Raw genomic sequence first — 18495 nt, forward strand, 5'->3', positions numbered from 1 at the left:
CAAAAAGACACCAACATCCGATTGTTCTGACCCACTGGAGGTAGCGTCACGGTGCTGTTAGCCAATCAGAGGTAACACGTTTACATGTCATGAATATTAATGAGTAACAGCTGAAATCCTGTCGTTCTCCCGTCACCCACTCCTCCACCAAACTAGAACAGCCTGAAACAGGAGAACCACAGCATTTTTCACCAAAACTGGCTCACAGGGCATTCATTCATACTAGAGACCACCACACAATTAATGAAAAAACGATGCAATGAGACCTTTAAAAGTAACAATTCTACACTTCCTGATGGCTTCTGTATCTTGTTAGTGCTTTGCATAAGTGACACATTTTATATACACTTACTGTATACTGTATGTTTAAATCAATAAATTAAAAACCCAAATCCAGAGTTTTGCATCATTTTATTAAAAATAGTCAGTGTGCATAAAATGTACATCACATCAGGGCACTGGATTCTGTACAGTCCACACGCCACAGTCACAGGTCTCCTGATCAAACTGAGGTGTCCAGTGTACGTGTGTGTTAGTGTCCCTGCTCTGTCTGTAGATGTGGAGGGAGACGGAGGCCTTTCTCCTGAGCGTGGCATCTCCAGTGCTCATCATCCGAGTCATGAGTGAGGTAACGGCAACCCAGACGCTGCTCAAACTGACGCAGGTCACACCACAGTTGGAAGTTCTGTAGGCACACATGCACATGAAAACATATTTACAAATTATATTACTGCATCATTTTCACATTTTCTTTCTTTCGTTCTGATTCAGCCCAAGTTTTGTTTTTTCAGCTTTTTAGTTTTCTTGTTGGACTCGTTGTTGGAAGTCGAAGATCCTCCACAAGTGGGTGCTGCTGTATAACTGTGAATCCTGGCAATATTTTATCCTCTTCAATAGACCCCTTTCACATGATGTCACCGCGCCGCGAGATTTTGTTAGGCGCCATATTGGAAGACCAAGTACATGCACTCACAATATAAAACAAAGTACGAGCAAGAGTGAAGTGACACGATGGCTGATAATTCTGGTTATGTGAGTACATTACCAGCTGCAGAAAGGGCACGGTATGTGGAGAAACTGGCTGTGATTGATGGGTTTAACCCATATGATAAGACTCGCGGCAAGGGAGAATGGAAACATAAGGAGGACCTGACACCAATTCTGCCATCTGTTTGCTACCCAGACATTGTAAACTATTTGTTGTTTACACCCAGTGCCTAAACTCAGTGTTCGAACTATGCCGATATTTTCGGGGGGCCCCTTTTTTTCCCTTGGGGGTGTGTGTGCTTGCGCTTGTCTCGGAGCGCGGATCTCCAAACACATGAGAAGCCTATCTTACGCACATATCATGCGGACTCCACACCTCCACACACGCATCGCTTCTGAAGTCATAACTCATCAGGGGAAATCGTGTCCGCATTGGCATGTTCAAAAAACAACCTCGCGTCAACAATGATACCACACGCAAGGAAAAAAAAAACAAACAGTCAGGCTACTCAACAACCAACCTGGCAGCAGCGAGCAAGCCCCAAACCATCCTAAATTATTATTATTATTAAATTGTAGAAGTCTGGGAGGCTTGCTCCTCATACAGTTATCAACTTGGGGCCACTTTAGCATGTTTTAAATCTGAATTTCTTGCGTTTGCTTACCTCAAAGTGTCCGCAGATCATGCACAGACTTATCCATTATATCCACAGTTTTTTGCCAAGTCTCACACAGGTTTCTTTCAAGTCTACTGTTGGGCCAATAAATCATAAATAAAACAGCTCAGATTTGTTTGTTTAAGTCGTTTGCCACTCCACTTTATTCTCGTGGGTTCACATACTGCTGCCGTTATTATCCCCTTATCACGAGTTTGTTGGTCTTCCAAAATGGCGCAGGGTCTGTTTACTTCCGGTTTCGGGTGACGTCAGTGAAAGGGGTCTATAGTCTTCTCTCTGTCATTTTGGCTTTTATAAGCACTGCATTGCACGTGGATTGAAAGCACAACACACTGTTTTATAAGTGTGAGGGATTTTAAGGGTTAAAACACTTTACCCTAATTAACTAGAATCACAATCATCTTGTGCCATGGTACTCATAGTGTGATCCCTGAAGCAGAGCCAGATGATCTGTGATTTGTTTTAATATTAGTATAATTCGGTACAGCTGAGGTCTGTAAATTTTTTTTCTCTTTTTTACAGGATCCAAAAAGTTAAACAACTCCTGATCTTGTGCATCACATAAAAATATGTGCGGATGTATAGGATTTTAGGATTTACTATCATCAGCTTGCCTCGCCTCCACCCCCCATACTGAGACCAGGATTAAAAGGTAATTTTACCTGGAGCCAGGGGTGTCCCATAGCTTTCCCCACACTGAACCTGCGGCGCACCACCACCTGCAGCAGGTTATTAATCAAACTCACCGCTGTGAGAAAAAAGCAGAGAAAAATCAGTCATCAGTAAAAGTCAAGTTGATTAATCACAGATTCATCAAAGTTTTCAGCATCAATTTAATCAAGCCAGATGTACATTCAGGTTTCTAGAACAGTCTGAGTTTTATGTCTCACCCTCGAGAGAAATGAGGGCCCACAGATGACGTGGGTACATGAAGGCAGCGTTAGTGATCTGCTGGTGAATGTCTTCATCCTCGTTGAAGGGAAACGTGCCGCTCAGGCTGACATACAGGATCACCCCTACAGCCCACATGTCCAGGGAGCGGTTATAGCCATGGCTGCTGATCACCTCGGGGGCAAGATACGCCGGCGTACCCACCACCGAGCGCCGGAAAGACTTCTCACCGATGATCCGCGCAAAACCAAAGTCACACAGTTTCACCTGAAACACAGACAGTGTGGATATGTTTCAGCTTGTACTGCAAATGTCTGGGGCTTATTTAAATGTAGATATTGATACACTCACTGTGCAAATCATCCTATATCATATAGTAGTGCAATAGTAAAAAAGAAAACATCATTTAAATAGACAGGTTCAAAATCCTGTTCCTTGATGACTTCATCCAGTCTACAATCCTACTCTATTACAACTCATAAAACGTTTGAGCCAATAAATCTGTGCTAATACAAGTAAACCGTACAGGGAGATTAGGAGCATGGACAGAATCTGATCTCTGCTCGGACATGTTTGGGGAAAGCAGGCACTGGACAAAGCGAGTCAAGAGACACACCTGAGGAAAAGGATCTGGTGAGGCAAGCAGCACGTTCTCAGGTTTAAGGTCACAGTGAGCGATGTGTCTCATGTGCAGGTAGCGCAGAGCCTCCAAAATCTACAGAAACGCCCAGACACACCCAGATATCAACATCTGACATCCAATAGCAAACAAGCATCATCATGATGTGGCAAAATATGTAAGGAATAGAACACCTGAGGGTGTGCAGTTACAGGAAAACAAGTACCATACAGTGTCTGTGAATATTCTCAGTCATCCAGGTCATAGTAACTATGGGTGGTAAAAGAGAGCAACTGGACTTGCTTGAAGATTCTTGAAGACGTTTCACCTCTCATCCGAAAGGCTTCTTCAGTTCTGTCTGACTGGTAGGGAGCATCAGGTATTTATCCTCTCATGGATGAAAAGCTCATCTAAGGTGTCGTTGAATCATCCTGTTGGTGTGGGATGAACTTTGCAGTTTCACCTGAGCGGATACCAGTGGTAGATCTCATCACAGCCACAGAGTCAGCCATCAGAAACAACAACCTGACCAACACAGAGGCAGAACAACTTAGACTGAAGGTATCAGCTGCTCTGTCCGGTGCAAAAGCATCCCCCTCCAACCTCACAGCCAAGAAAGGAGGGCTCTTACATTGCTTCAAAGAGACCGGGACATCACCATCCTTCCTGCTGACAAAGGGAGATGCACAGTGGTGCTAAACACAGCGGACTACCACTCAAAGATGACCAGTCTCCTCAGCGACACAACCACCTATGAAACCTTAAGACGGGACCCCACCAGTTGTTACAAAAAGAAAGTTGTTAGCTGCCTGTAACAACTAGAAAAGGACCAAGCCATCAACCGATCTCTGTACTACAGATTGTACCCCGGGGAAGCCGTTCCTCTCGTATACGGACTCCCCAAGATTCACAAGGAAGGAGCTCCACTCAGACCTATCATCAGCAGTATAAACTCTGTCACCTATAACATTGCCAAACACCTAGCCACCATCCTGGCTCCTCTGGTTGGGAATACGCTACATCACGTCAAAAACTCCCAAGATTTTGCTACTAAAGTTGCAGACCTCAAACTAGACTTAGATGAAACCATGGTTTCTTATGATGTCACTTCTCTTTTCACCTGCATTCCCACCACAGAAGCAGTTGAATCTGTTAGAAAATGACTCCTTCAAGACAACACCTTACTGGATAGAATGAACCTCACCACGGACCAGATTTGCACCCTTCTTGACCTCTGCCTGACTACCACTTATTTCCAGTTTAATGAAAGTTTCTACAGACAGAAGCATGGATGTGCCATGGGTTCACCGGTGTCCCCTATTGTGGCCAATCTTTACATGGAGGAAGTGGAACATAAAGCTTTGACCACTTTTTCAGGAGTTGCTCCCAGCCATTGGTTCAGATACGTGGATGACACCTGGGTTAAAATCAAAGCCCATGAAGTGGAAGCCTTCTCTAAACACATCAATGCAGTGGATATCAACATCAATTTCACTCGGGAGGACGCAAGTGGGAATAATCTAGCCTTCTTGGATTGTGATGTACACATTAGACAAGACAGAAGCCTTAGCATCAAGGTCTACCGGAAACCCACACACATGGACCAGTACCTACTCTTCGATTCTCACCACCCACTGGAACACAAATTGGGGGTCATTAGGACCTTGCAACACAGGGCTCAGAACATTCCTACAATGGTAGAGGGAAAAGAGAAGGAGCAAAATCACATCAGGAAAGCACTTCAGAACTGTGGGTATCCCAACTGGTCTTTCTTCAAGAGCAGGAAAAGGAACATAACAGACAAGGAGGATAACAGGAACAAACGCAAGAACATTGTCATTCCCTACATTTCTGGTCTATCTGAGAAACTCAGGAGGATCTTCTACAAACACAACATTCCGGTACGTTTCAGACCCAGTAACACCCTGAAGCAGAAATTGGTCCACCCTAAGGACAGAATACCCAGACACAAACAGGACAACGTGGTGTATGCAATTCAGTGCAGTGAGCAATCCACGGACTCGTATATTGGTGAAACCAAGCAACCGCTTCACAGGCATATGGCTCAACACAGGAGAGCCAGTTCCTCAGGCCAGGACTCTGCTGTCTACCTTCATCTTAACAACAAAGGACACTCATTTCAGGATTCCAACGTACGCATTTTAGCCAGAGAGGATCGTTGGTATGAGCGAGGGGTTAAAGAAGCCATTTTTGTCAACCTGGAACGGCCATCACTGAACAGAGGTGGGGGTCTAAGACATAAGTTATCAGCCACCTACAATGCAGTCCTTGGCACACTTCCCAGACAACTGAATGCACACCAAAACCCAGCTGTTTTCAGTGGCTCACAGGAGGACAGAGAGAATCAGCATTCCATTGATCACCTTAACGGGCAATCCATTGATCACCCTAACGACTCTCGAGGCCATTCACATTCAGCCCCCGGTGACCCACACCAACAGGATGATTCAACGACACCTTAGATGAGCTTTTCATCCATGAGAGGATAAATATCTGATACTCCCTACCAGTCAGACAGAACTGAAGAAGCCTTTCGGATGAGAGGTGAAACGTCTTCAAGAATCTTCAAGCAAGTCCAGTTGCTCTCTTTTACCACCCATAAGTACCATACAGTGTCTTGCAAAAGTATTCTCCCTTGGTGTTTGGCCCGTTTTGTCACATTACAAGCTGGAATTAAAATGGATTTTATGGAAGGTTAGCACCATTTGATTTACACAACATGCCTACAACTTTAAAAGTGAAAACTGTTGTTTTATTGTGACACAAACAATAAAGATGAAAAAACAAAACTGGAGTGTGCATAGGTATTCACCCCCTTTTTATACGGTATGAAAACCCTAAATAAGAACTGTAACGTTCTTGAATTAAACACTATGACAAAGGAAATTCTGTAAATGAATATTTCTTGACTTCACTCTCTCGAACACATTACAGATTATGTTATCCGCCTTCTGGCTTCTTCCTCTCTCGCTCCTTCCGCTTCCCACTTTTCTAGCTTACCCCCAAACAGTAAACCTAGCGCCCCCTTGTGGACTGAATTAAACAATGAACATATCATTGTGAATCATGAACATTACAACACTTCCTTTTTTTTTTAAGTTTAAATTGTGAAATGAAATTATCCACATTATTCAAAGTCAGCAAGATATGATGGGGGCCCTCTGTTCATCCTGACTGGGAATCTGCAGCCAGGTGACTGTGACCATGGAGGGTCAGGGGGTAAGGGCTCTGGAGTTTGTTCAGGAAGGATTTCAGTCCAGTCCATGACGTCTTGTTGACCACTCATGGCTCTTGGATCACGTGACTGGGTAGAGAGATTTCCATTTGCTGTTATGGGTTTGAAGTGGGATGAGTTTCTGGTGATGACATGATTGTTGTTTTTGGCTGTCACCATAGAACCTTTTATGGCAACGATTTTGTATGGGTGGGGGTTGTAGGCAGGGCATAGCTTCCCATCTTTCTTTTGACGACACAGGACGAAGTCACCCACCCTCAATGTCGATGGAGTAACATGGCACATCCTGTCCGCATGTTGTTTCATCCGTTTCTTTGCCAGGGCATCTGCCTGTTGTATTGGTACAGCAGTTGGACACCAGTGGCCAGTGAAGGCCTTTCTGTGTGGAGTTTGCATGTTCTCCCAGTGTCAGCGTGGGTTTCCTCCGGGTGCTCTGGTTTCCCCCACAGTTCAAAGACATGCAGTTAGGTTAACATGGGGTGGCCTTGGGCTGAAGTGCCCTTGAGCAAGATACTTAACCCCTGACTGCTCCCCGGGTGCTGTAGTGTGGCTGCCCACTGCTCTGGGTGTGTCCGCACGCGTGTTCACTGCTTCAGATGGGTTAAATGCAGAGGATGAATCTTACTGTGCTTGAAGTGTGCATGTGACAAATAAAGGTTTCTTCTTTCTGCTGCTTCTTCTTCTTCTTCTTCTTGAAAGAGAAGGCCACCCGCCAAAGTTCACAGACCAGACAAAGAAGGCATTTGATGCAACAAAGACACCAAAGATAACACTGAAGGAGCTGCAAAGACCCACAGTGGAGATGGGAGTATCTGTCCATAGAACCACTTTAAGCCATACACTCCACAGAATGAGGCTTTATAGAAACGGGGCCAGAAAAAAGCCATTGCTTAAGAAAACACATTTGGAGTTTGCCCAACAACATGCGGCAGACTCCCCAAACACATGGAAGAAGATTATCTGGTCAGATGAGACTAAACTTGATCGTTTTGGCCATCATGGGAAATGCTATGTGTGGCACAAACCCAACACCCTGAGAATACCATTCCCACAGTGAAGCATGGTGGTGGCAGCATCATGCTGTGGGGATATTTTTCATCTGCAGGGACAGGAAAGCTGGTCAGGACTGAAGGAAAGGTGGATGGCACTAAATACAGGGCAATTCTGAAGGAAAACCTGTTTGAGTCAGCCAGAGGTTTGAGACTTGACAAAGGTTCACGTTCCAGCAGGACAGTGACCCTAAACATACCACTAAAGCTACATTGGAGTGGTTTAAAGGGAAACATTTAAATGTCTTGGAATGGCCATGTCAAAGCCCAGACCTCAATCCAATTGAGAATCTGTGGTCAGACTTGAAGATTGCTGTTCACCAGCAGAACCCATCCAACTTGAAGGAGTTGGAGCAGTTTTGCCTTGAGGAATGGGCAAAAATCCCAGTGGCTAGATGTGCTAAGTTAATAGAGACATACCCCAAGAGACTTGCAGCTGTAATTGCAGCAAAAGGTGGCTCTACAAAGTACTGACTTTGGGGGAGGGGGGTGAATACATATGCACACTCCAGATTTCGGGGGGGGCATCTTAATGATCTTTTGTGTCAAATTTAAAAAAAATACAAATAAAGCCTTTAAAGTTGTAGGCATGTTGAGTAAATCAAATGGTACTAACCTCCCCAAAAATCCATTTTAATTCCAGCTTGTAATGTGACAAAACAGGACAAACACCAAGGGGGATGAATACTTTTGCAAGACCCTGTATCTTATCCTTTCTAAATTAAGACCAGGAACATCCATAGTGCTACAGATTCCAGTGTTTTCCTGGTTTAATACTTAAATAACAAGAGCTTGAGAATCGGTATCTGAGTGGTGGTGTGGAGTAAGCACAATAGAATAGTTTCCATTTCAGACTGATAATTAAAAAAAAAAATAATAATAATAATAATAATAATAAAACATCTGATTATAATATAGCACAGATTTCCATGGCTACCTGCATAACAAGGAAGCGCGTGGTGCGTTCAGGAAGACGTCCGTTCTCGTTGGACAGAATCATCTCCAGCATGTCGCTATGGAGCTTCTCCATGATGACAAAAGTCCGTTCAGGTGTCTCAAACATGCCTTCGAGTACAATGACTCCAGGATGGGACAGACTCTGGACACACAAACATACAGCATTAACAAGGCAATATAGCAATCATTTTCTGAAACTAATTCCACTATAAAGAACACACTCATTCAACAGACCTGCAGTATTGCCACCTCATTTTTGCTCTGTCTCTCCTGCTTGGCCGGGAAGCGAGTTTTATCAATGACCTTAATGGCTACTGGTCGTCCCGTCTGCCTGTGAGTACCTGCACACAAACCCAACTCTCTGTACATGGCCAGCTCTTAATGGACTAACAGTGTAGATTACTTATCACTCTGAATGAACACCTTACCTCCGTACACCACTCCAAACTGACCTGATCCCAACACTTCATCAGAGAAAACCTGATACAGCAAACTAATATCCTGAGAAACACCCATGACAGTGTTAGCCCACACAGAATACAGGTATTTCCTGCAACAGCTGTATGAGAATAAATACTCACCTGGATTTCTTCACTGATGGCTCGATCATCTAGATAAATAACAAACAGCAAAACTTTATTCTCAAGCCATTTTTTTTCTGTTCTCACTCATTACATTCACCAATCCTTACACTTCAGTGATTAATGCACACTGTGCTTTCCTCTATAAATATGGATCAAAAAGATTTATATTAAAAAAAAAACACTCATACAGGAGACATAGTGGGCCTAAAGTGTGAAAGTGGACTTATAGATTATCATTTAATTCTAATCTGATTTGCGTATTTAGTAGTTTTCAATACTTTTGCATCATTTCATTTACAGAACATGCCTACAACTTTGAAGATGTGATTTTATTTTTTTAATTGTGAAGCAAACAACAAATCGCCAGATTTGACCTAGACACAGAAACGCTGTGTCCAGGTCCACTGCCGCTGTTTCCCAAATGCAGGAAAGTCCAATCTTGGACACCGCCACTCTCAACCAGTCAGAAAGAACAAAACAACAATCTCTTTCTTCCGGTCAAATCTCAGGTGTTTAAACTGTTGAAGATGGGGGGGGGGGGTTTTCGGAGATGCTCGACACACCATTTGAACGTTGGGAGCATTTCAAAGGGGTTTTTAGTGTGTGGTGGAAAACAAATGGTCACCTTTTTACTGTGAAGAATTCCAGAACCGTTGAAAAAGCTAATAAGAACATCAGGCCTGGACAGCCACTGTACGATGCCAAGTTTATGTACTCCTACGTGCGCTTTGAGTGCAAACACCTTTGATGACCTTTACTTAGTTGATATACACTAAGGCCGGTAACATACAGGGCCCTTGGCCCATTTTTTATTGATATTAATGTAAGATCAGTACATGAATAAATATATACATGTGTCAAAATTACGGCTCTCTTCGAGTATGGACATGGAAGGATTTTTCTTTTCGTTTACATGAATGTGCATACACAAATAGACCGTCATACTTGAATAAAGTACATAAGCACATGTATGCATACATCAGTGCAGAAATTTAGTGCCACGGCACAACTTGACACGTATTGGTGTCCTGCAGATGTTCTATATATGGAAAATGTAATAATTTTTTTTATCTATGTGCTATATACCGGCATATTTTACAACAAGTTGTAGTTTCCTAATTAACCATTTTTTTGAGGAGAAAGCGTGCCCGGTACCTGCAAGTAAGAACATTATTTTAGGGAAATAGCGGTGGTGCCCACAAGTAAGATATTTATTTTAGGGAAACAGCGGCGGTGCCCGCAAGTAAGATATTTATTTTAGGGAAACAGCGACGGTGTGCCCGGAAGTAAGATATTTATTTTAGGGAAACAGCGGCGGTGTGCCCGCAAGTAAGATATTTATTTTAGGGAAATAGCGGCGGTGCCCGCAAGTAAGATATTTATTTTAGGGAAACAGCGGCGGTGCCCACAAGTAAGATATTTATTTTAGGGAAACAGCGGCGGTGCCCGCAAGTAAGATATTTATTTTAGGGAAACAGCGGCGGTGCCCGCAAGTAAGATATTTATTTTTAGGGAAACAGCGGCGGTGGCCGCAAGTAATATATTTAATTTAGGGAAACAGTGGCAGTGTCCTTAGCCTCAGCCAAACAGAAAACTTCAACGTGCATAACTATTCACCCCCCTAATGTCAGTACTTTGGAGAGCCACTTTTGCTGCAATTATAGCTGCAAGTCATTTGGATAAGTCTCTATGAGCTTGCCACATCTAGCCACTGGGATTTTTGCCCATTCCTCAAGGCAAAACTGCTCCAGCTCCTTCAAGTTGGATGGGCTCCACTGGTGAACAGCAATCTTCAAGTCTGACCACAGATTCTCAGTTGGATTGAGGTCTGGGCTTTGATGAGGCCATTCCAACACTTTTAAATGTTTCTCTTTAAACCACTCCAGTGTAGCCTTAGCAGTATGTTTAGGGTCATTGTCCTGCCGGAACATGAGCCTTCGTCCAAGTCTCAAACCTCTGGCCGACTCAAACAGGTTTTCCTCCAGAATTGCCCTGTATTTAGTGCCATCCATGTTTCCTTCAGTCCTGACCAGCTTTCCTGTCCCTGCAGATGAAAAATATCCCCACAGCATGATACTGCCACCACCATGCTTCACTGTAGGAATGGTGTTCTCAGGGTGTTGGGTTTGCGCCACACATGGCATTTCCCATGATGGCCAAAATGATCAAGTTTAGTCTCATCTGAGCAGAGAATCTTCTTCCATGTGTTTGGGGAGTCTGCCACATGCTGTTGGGCAAACTCCAAACGTGTTTTCTGAAGCAATGACTTTTTTCTGGCCACTCTTCCATGAAGCCCCATTCTGTGGAATGTACGACTTATTGGGATTCTATGGATAGATATTCCAGTCTCTGCTGTGGAACTCTGCAGCTCCTTCAGGGTTACCTTTGGTCTCTGTGCTGCCTCTCTGATTAATGCCCTCTTTGCCTGGTCCATGAGTTGTGGTGGGCGGCCCTCTCTTGGCAGGTTTGTTGTGGTACCATGTTCTTTCCATTTGATGATGATGGATTTGATGGTGCTCCGGGGTATCATTAAAGATTTGGATTTTTTTTTAAGAACCCAACCCTGACTTGTACTTCTCAACAACTTTGTCCCTGACTTGTTGGGAGAGCTCCTTAGTCTTCATGGTGTTATTTGGTTAGTGGTGCCTCTTGCTTAGTGGTGTTGCAGCCTCTGGGGCCTTTCAGAACAGATGTATTATATACAACCCCGATTCCAAAAAAGATGGGACAAAGTACAAATTGTAAATAAAAACAGAATGCAATAATTTATAAATCTCAAAAACTGATATTGTATTCACAATAGAACATAGACAACATATCAAATGTCGAAAGTGAGACATTTTGAAATTTCATGCCAAATATTGGCTCATTTGAAATTTCATGACACCAACACATCTCAAAAAAGTTGGGACAGGGGCAATAAGAGGCTGGAAAAGTTAAAGGTACAAAAAAGGAACAGCTGGAGGACCAAATTGCAACTCATTAGGTCAATTGGCAATAGGTCATTAACATGACTGGGTATAAAAAGAGCATCTTGGAGTGGCAGCGGCTCTCAGAAGTAAAGATGGGAAGAGGATCACCAATCCCCCTAATTCTGCGCCGACAAATAGTGGAGCAATATCAGAAAGGAGTTCGACAGTGTAAAATTCCAAAGAGTTTGAACATATCATCGACAGTACATATCATCATCAAAAGATTCAGAGAATCTGGAAGAATCTCTGTGTGTAAGGGTCAAGGCCGGAAAACCATACTGGGTGCCCATGATCTTCGGGCCCTTAGACGGCACTGCATCACATACAGGCATGCTTCTGTATTGGAAATCACAAAATGGGCTCAGGAATATTTCCAGAGAACATTATCTGTGAACACAATTCACCGCGCCATCCGCCGTTGCCAGCTAAAACTCTATAGTTCAAAGAAGCCGTATCTAAACATGATCCAGAAGCGTAGACGTCTTCTCTGGGCCAAGGCTCATTTAAAATGGACTGTGGCAAAGTGGAAAACTGTTCTGTGGTCAGACGAATCAAAATTTGAAGTTCTTTATGGAAATCAGGGACGCCGTGTCATTCGGACTAAAGAGGAGATGGACAACCCAAGTTATCAGCGCTCAGTTCAGAAGCCTGCATCTCTGATGGTATGGGGTTGCATTAGTGCGTGTGGCATGGGCAGCTTACACATCTGGAAAGACACCATCAATGCTGAAAGGTATATCCAGGTTCTAGAGCAACATATGCTCCCATCCAGACGACGTCTCTTTCAGGGAAGACCTTGCATTTTCCAACATGACAATGCCAAACCACATACTGCATCAATTACAGCATCATGGCTGCGTAGAAGAAGGGTCCGGGTACTGAACTGGCCAGCCTGCAGTCCAGATCTTTCACCCATAGAAAACATTTGGCGCATCATAAAACGGAAGATATGACTAAAAAGACCCAAGACAGTTGAGCAACTAGAATCCTACATTAGACAAGAATGGGTTAACGTTCCTATCCCTAAACTTGAGCAACTTGTCTCCTCAGTCCCCAGACGTTTACAGACTGTTGTAAAGAGACAAGGGGATGTCTCATAGTGGTAAACATGGCCTTGTCCCAACATTTTTGAGATGTGTTGTCATGAAATTTAAAATCACCTAATTTTTCTATTTAAATGATACATTTTCTCAGTTTAAACATTTGATGTGTCATCTATGTTCTATTCTGAATAAAATATGGAATTTTGAAACTTCCACATCATTGCATTCCGTTTTTATTTACAATTTGTACTTTGTCCCAACTTTTTTGGAATCGGGGTTGAACCAACAGATCATGTGACACTTGATCTGTTGGTATATAATACACAGGTGGACTTTATTTCACTAATTATGTGACTTATTAAAGTAATTGGTTGCACCAGAACTTTTTAGGGGCTTCATAGCAAATGGGGTGAATATATATGTACATGCCAATTTTCAGTTTTTATTTATATTTTTTTCTTCATTTCACTTCACCAACTTAGACTATTTTGTGCAGAACCATTACATAAAATTCAATTTAAAAAAAAAAATTTAAATTTCAGGTTGTAATGTAACAAAATGGGTAAAAAGCTGGGGGGCGGGGGAGTGAATAATTTTGCAAGGCACTGTAATAAGTAAGGAATGAAACACTTGGGGGCATGCTGTAATAGGAAAATAATCAATGACAGGCTGGTGTAACTGTTACAGCTCTGAATTTGACCCACACCCCAAACAACAGCACTTACCTCTTCTACCACAAAAATGTTTCAACAATTACATTTTTAATTATTAAAGAATGGCACATCATGCTTTTTAACTGTTACTCTAGTGAGAAACAAGTTACTTCCTGCTAGCACTTGTATTGTAGGTGTTATAGTCACTCCTTCACCAGCCTCTCTTTTTTCAGCTTGTGCAAGAGAAACCACAAAGTGTAACATCCTCTGGCTTGTAGACTTGTTGGCACATTTGCTGACCATTACAAAGCTCTGACACAAACACTAACCCTTACAGAAAATTTCACATTTTTCTTTGATAACTAACAAAGTCTTAGGTTTTGTAGAGTATCCACCATACAAGTCTCTGTGAAAGAGCCGTTACTATAATAATACTAGTGTAACAGAATGATTGCATTAAATATAAAGATATTGCACTTGAATTACAGCCAGAGCTGCTGTTATGGAAAAGTAAGCAACACCCTTATGACCAGTCAGATTTAAAAATTTAACGGTACTGTCGTCCAAGAGTATTTTTTTTTTTAATTTACTTGTTTGCGCCATTAAACCTTGCAGCACCAGTGCAGAACTAAAGAAGCAAACATGTCTTGGTTGCTTGACTGCATTTGGGTTCAAGTGGAAAGTGCTGTAATTTTTATTTTTTGTAAAGGTTTTAATTTCGGGTGTAATATTATGGGACATTTAGGAATACCTGGAATAAGTTCGTATAAACAATTTGCATGTATGTGGGTGGGTGTGTGTGAGAGAGAGAGAGAGAGAGAGAGAGAGAGAGAGAGAGAGAGAGACCTGCAGGCCCTGCTGTGCTGAGGCCAATGCTCTGTAAAGGCATGAGCGCGAGTCTGATGGCCGACTCCCAGGCTGCTCCTTCTGTATTTGCGAACACACAGTAGACCACAGAACTCGTCAGCAGCTCAAATGAATGACCAGCGTCATCCGACTGCACAGTAACAGTGAGCTGAGATGAACCTTGAACCTGCAGCACTTCAGACAGAGGCAGCTCCTGTACAGCAAGAAGGAAGGATTAGGAACAATGTGTGACAGCTTATGAGAGCCAAACACAGAACATTTACATTTTTAAAGATGCCATATGAGATAAACAACAAATTATATTATGTTTTATATATATATATATATCTCATATCATTATCTCTAGCCGCTTTATCCTTGTACAGGGTCGCAGGCAAGCTGGAGCCTATCCCAGCTGACTATGGGCGAAAGGCGGGGTACACCCTGGACAAGTCGCCAGGTCATCACAGGGCTGACACATAGACACAGACAACCATTCACACTCACATTCACACCTACGGTCAATTTAGAGTCACCAGTTAACCTAACCTGCATGTCTTTGGACTGTGGGGGAAACCGGAGCACCCGGAGGAAACCCACGCAGACATGGGGAGAACATGCAAACTCCGCACAGAAAGGCCCTCGCCGGCCACGGGGCTCGAACCCAAGACCTTCTTGCTGTGAGGCGACAGCGCTAACCACTACACCACCGTGCCGCCATATATATATATATATATATATAGTAAATAAAGTGGACATACTAAAAAGGATATGTTAGATTTTTGCGAAGTGAGGAAGAGAACACCTGGGTGGGGGGGGGGGGGGGGGCATGATGTTATAGGAAAATTATCGAAGGCGGAGTGGTGTGTGGGAGAGTTACTGTTAAAACCCACAAAATGATCATTCTGCATTATACACCAGTTAGTTCCATTTGACTAATTTGACTGGTCACACAGTTTACCAAGAGTGCCCATATTTCCGATAAATGCACTGGGACATTTCACTGTGTTGACCACTCTGCTTGTCTGTGTCCACCACGTAAATTACACTTCCTATTTTGAAACCGTTACTGCAGTGGTGTTCGTGACATCAACAACAAACATGGCAAAAATGACACTTTTCAGGAATATAACTTTTGGCTTAAAATATGAAAGCTCATCAGATGAAGATGAAAAAGAATGCAGGATGCCGATTTTACCTGAAGTACTTTTAACGGGAATGTACGAATCAATCAATGTGAGCTAGCTAGCCAGTTACCTGATGTGCTATAAAGTGAGTGTGGCTTCTTTGGGATCAAAAAGAAACAGTGTTTGGCCATACTGGCGTTGAGTAGTACATATATCGGATATATTCCATTCAGCTAACATGATATTGAATAAGTCGAAGATGAGTTCAATATTATGCTAGCTGAATGGAATATATCTGATATACCATGAAAAACGCCAGCCAATATTATTAATAAGTCCCGGGTATGATTTTAAACTGCAACCAGTTTAGAGTCTCAGGTCCAGGAGGACTTGACCATTGGGGGAAGTGGAGTTACCCCTTAATCACCATTGCCCCCAGGTCCGCTCTGACCCGGAGTGGCTTCCAGCTATGGGTTAAATAGTACATCACCAATAAGGCGCTGGCAGCAGGGCACTTTTCGGTGCAGTGTGGCAGATGAACCCAACAGGGTCAATGGCACACCACTAGATGGCATGCAGAAGTGCCACTGAAATGGCCAATGGATGGCATCATTCGGCAAGTCAGTTGTCACTGTGGGGCAACTTCTATACCCGTCAGGTCTGTGGCACTTTTGTGCACCAATTGGCATCAGGTCTGGAGGTCCAGAGACAACACGGTGGAGGCATGACATTGTTTGTCTGACCTTACCGTGCAACTCTCTTTTTCAGTTTTTCGATGTCTGTTGGTATGTTTTTCTCTTGTAAATCTACGAGAAAAATATCTAATGAAGTTTTGGGAGTCTTTTGGGTGTTCAATGCATCTGTCTCTTTCCCAGCGAACAAAGAAATGCTTCTGTGCATGCGCAGCAGAAACCTCTCACTGAATATTTGTATCAGCTCCAATGTGTGACATGTTGTCTTGACAACGATGCAATATAAACCATATTCAACGCTCATTCTCCATTGGGTAGAGTGACGTAATGCACATAGGATAAACAATATGCTAGCAATACTGCATGCTATCAAACCAAATGAATTAAACCTGCTAGAAGGGAATAGAACGTGTTTTTATTCCATCGAAAAAGTGCCCTGTATGTATAATAATCAATATTAATGTCTTGCTTATAGAACCGTTGTATAAAACTAATATTGCACTCATAATTGTGTGGTTATACTGAATAATCAGCACCGCTGTAATTACCTATTGCACTTGGCCTGCAGGCTGGTACCTACACAGAACCAGTAGATATTCATTATAATCACACTCTTGCTTGTATGATACTGCTTAAATAACGCATCCTGAAGTGTTTCATTCCTCTAATATCACATCTGCTATTATGGAAAATTAATCAACACCTTCTGACCAATCAGATTTGAGAATTGAATAGTGCTGTAGTATAAGGTACAATAACGTTCTGGGAGGTTGTGTGATTCACAGGGAATACAAAGCACCTTGTAGTACTTGTTGCTGTTCTCGTTCTGGTACAGTGTGATGCTTTTCCCATCTAGAACCCAGTAGTGCCTTTTTCTCTGCAAGACAAACCGAACTGATGTTCATTATCTAACATTTACAAATCTACACAATTTTCCCCTGACAACAAATGTCAGTGTGTTCTTCTGGTGTGTGTATTAGTGTTCACTCACCAGTGTATCTACATTGGTATGGTGCAACAGCCAGCCTTTCTTCAATATTCCACTGGATCTCCTCTTAGTTTGTTTAACTGACTGCACCACCCTCATCAAGGGGATATTACTGCTGAAACATGGACTGAAAGACAGACAGGGACAGAGAGAAGAGATGGATGGATGGCGAGTGTAGTGTTTATGCAGGATACATGATGTACTGTATAAACACTAAATGTAATATTAGTACAGACTATAGTACTGTACTATAGTCCATGATGTGTGGTTACCCGATTGGTGGTTGTTCGGCAGAGTCCTCAACGTGAGGTCGCGCTTTAAAGGGATACTCTTCATAAATAGCGTTGACTGTTACCACAGCAATGTCCTCCTCAGATTCAGGCTTCTGGTTTGAGTTGCTCTCTGTGCAAGATGGGTGGGAGAAAGCATGTGGTTTGTCACTTCTTGTGTTAACTGGAAGTGTGTGTGGGTTCTGACTCTTCAAAAAAAAAAAATTTATTTTGGTTACAATAAATTGCCCCTAGGAGTGAATGTGTGTGTGATGGGTCTTAATTCCTTTCCAGGGGGCATTCCTGCCTCGGTAGACTCTAGATCTATTGTGGCCCTGACCAGGATAAACCACTTACTGAAGATGAACGAATAATGAGTCACAACATCTGTATTTTCTCCATTTCCTGTTTTGTAGACGAGAATTTAACTGATTGATTTGTACGTGTGGTAGAAATGTAACAATACATTGCAATGCAAAAACATGATGTGCAATATCAGTGATCTATTAATTAGTGAGAGTGCACAAGCTGTCACTTATTGTTCATGTTCCGGGTGGAGCTGTTTAGCCCAGGAAGCTGTATTTGTTATGCTACAGATGCTCACTGCTGTGTTTATACTCAGCATGTACCTCCATCAGAGGTTTAGCACGGTATGTTATAAAGCTTTACTGTCTGTCATCCTGATATGTCATTCATTTGCAATGTAAACTTTGTGCTTGCTGTTAATTGATTGTGTTTTGTTTGTGTTCAGTGCATTGGTTGAACTATAGTTTAGCACTAGACTTTGAGCACAGAGGCTAACGGTGCATGTTTAGCGAACTTGTAGAGGTCTGCACCCTTGGTTTAGTTGAGCAAGGTGTGTAAAGTTCAGAAAATAGTCTGTAA

The 18495-nt window shown here is 42.7% G+C and overlaps 1 protein-coding gene across 1 annotated transcript in view; it reads right to left on the minus strand.

Annotated features, from left to right (window-relative positions):
• Window positions 1-394: 394 nt before the first annotated feature.
• The window catches only part of LOC132864459 (serine/threonine-protein kinase D3-like), a 70015-nt gene continuing 51914 nt past the window's right edge, over window positions 395-18495 (minus strand). The window contains exons 8-19 of the mRNA XM_060897912.1: window positions 17614-17743; window positions 17345-17468; window positions 17153-17230; window positions 14535-14748; window positions 9018-9046; window positions 8865-8937; window positions 8671-8777; window positions 8417-8578; window positions 3172-3270; window positions 2555-2822; window positions 2327-2412; window positions 395-685 (exon numbers count right to left, since the gene is read on the minus strand). Of these exons, the coding sequence (XP_060753895.1) occupies window positions 533-685; window positions 2327-2412; window positions 2555-2822; window positions 3172-3270; window positions 8417-8578; window positions 8671-8777; window positions 8865-8937; window positions 9018-9046; window positions 14535-14748; window positions 17153-17230; window positions 17345-17468; window positions 17614-17743 (1523 nt within the window). The 3' untranslated portion in view covers window positions 395-532. The remainder of the gene's footprint in view (window positions 686-2326; window positions 2413-2554; window positions 2823-3171; window positions 3271-8416; window positions 8579-8670; window positions 8778-8864; window positions 8938-9017; window positions 9047-14534; window positions 14749-17152; window positions 17231-17344; window positions 17469-17613; window positions 17744-18495) is intronic.

This window comes from Neoarius graeffei, chromosome 1 (genome assembly GCF_027579695.1).
Source record: "Neoarius graeffei isolate fNeoGra1 chromosome 1, fNeoGra1.pri, whole genome shotgun sequence".
NCBI lineage: Eukaryota > Metazoa > Chordata > Actinopteri > Siluriformes > Ariidae > Neoarius > Neoarius graeffei.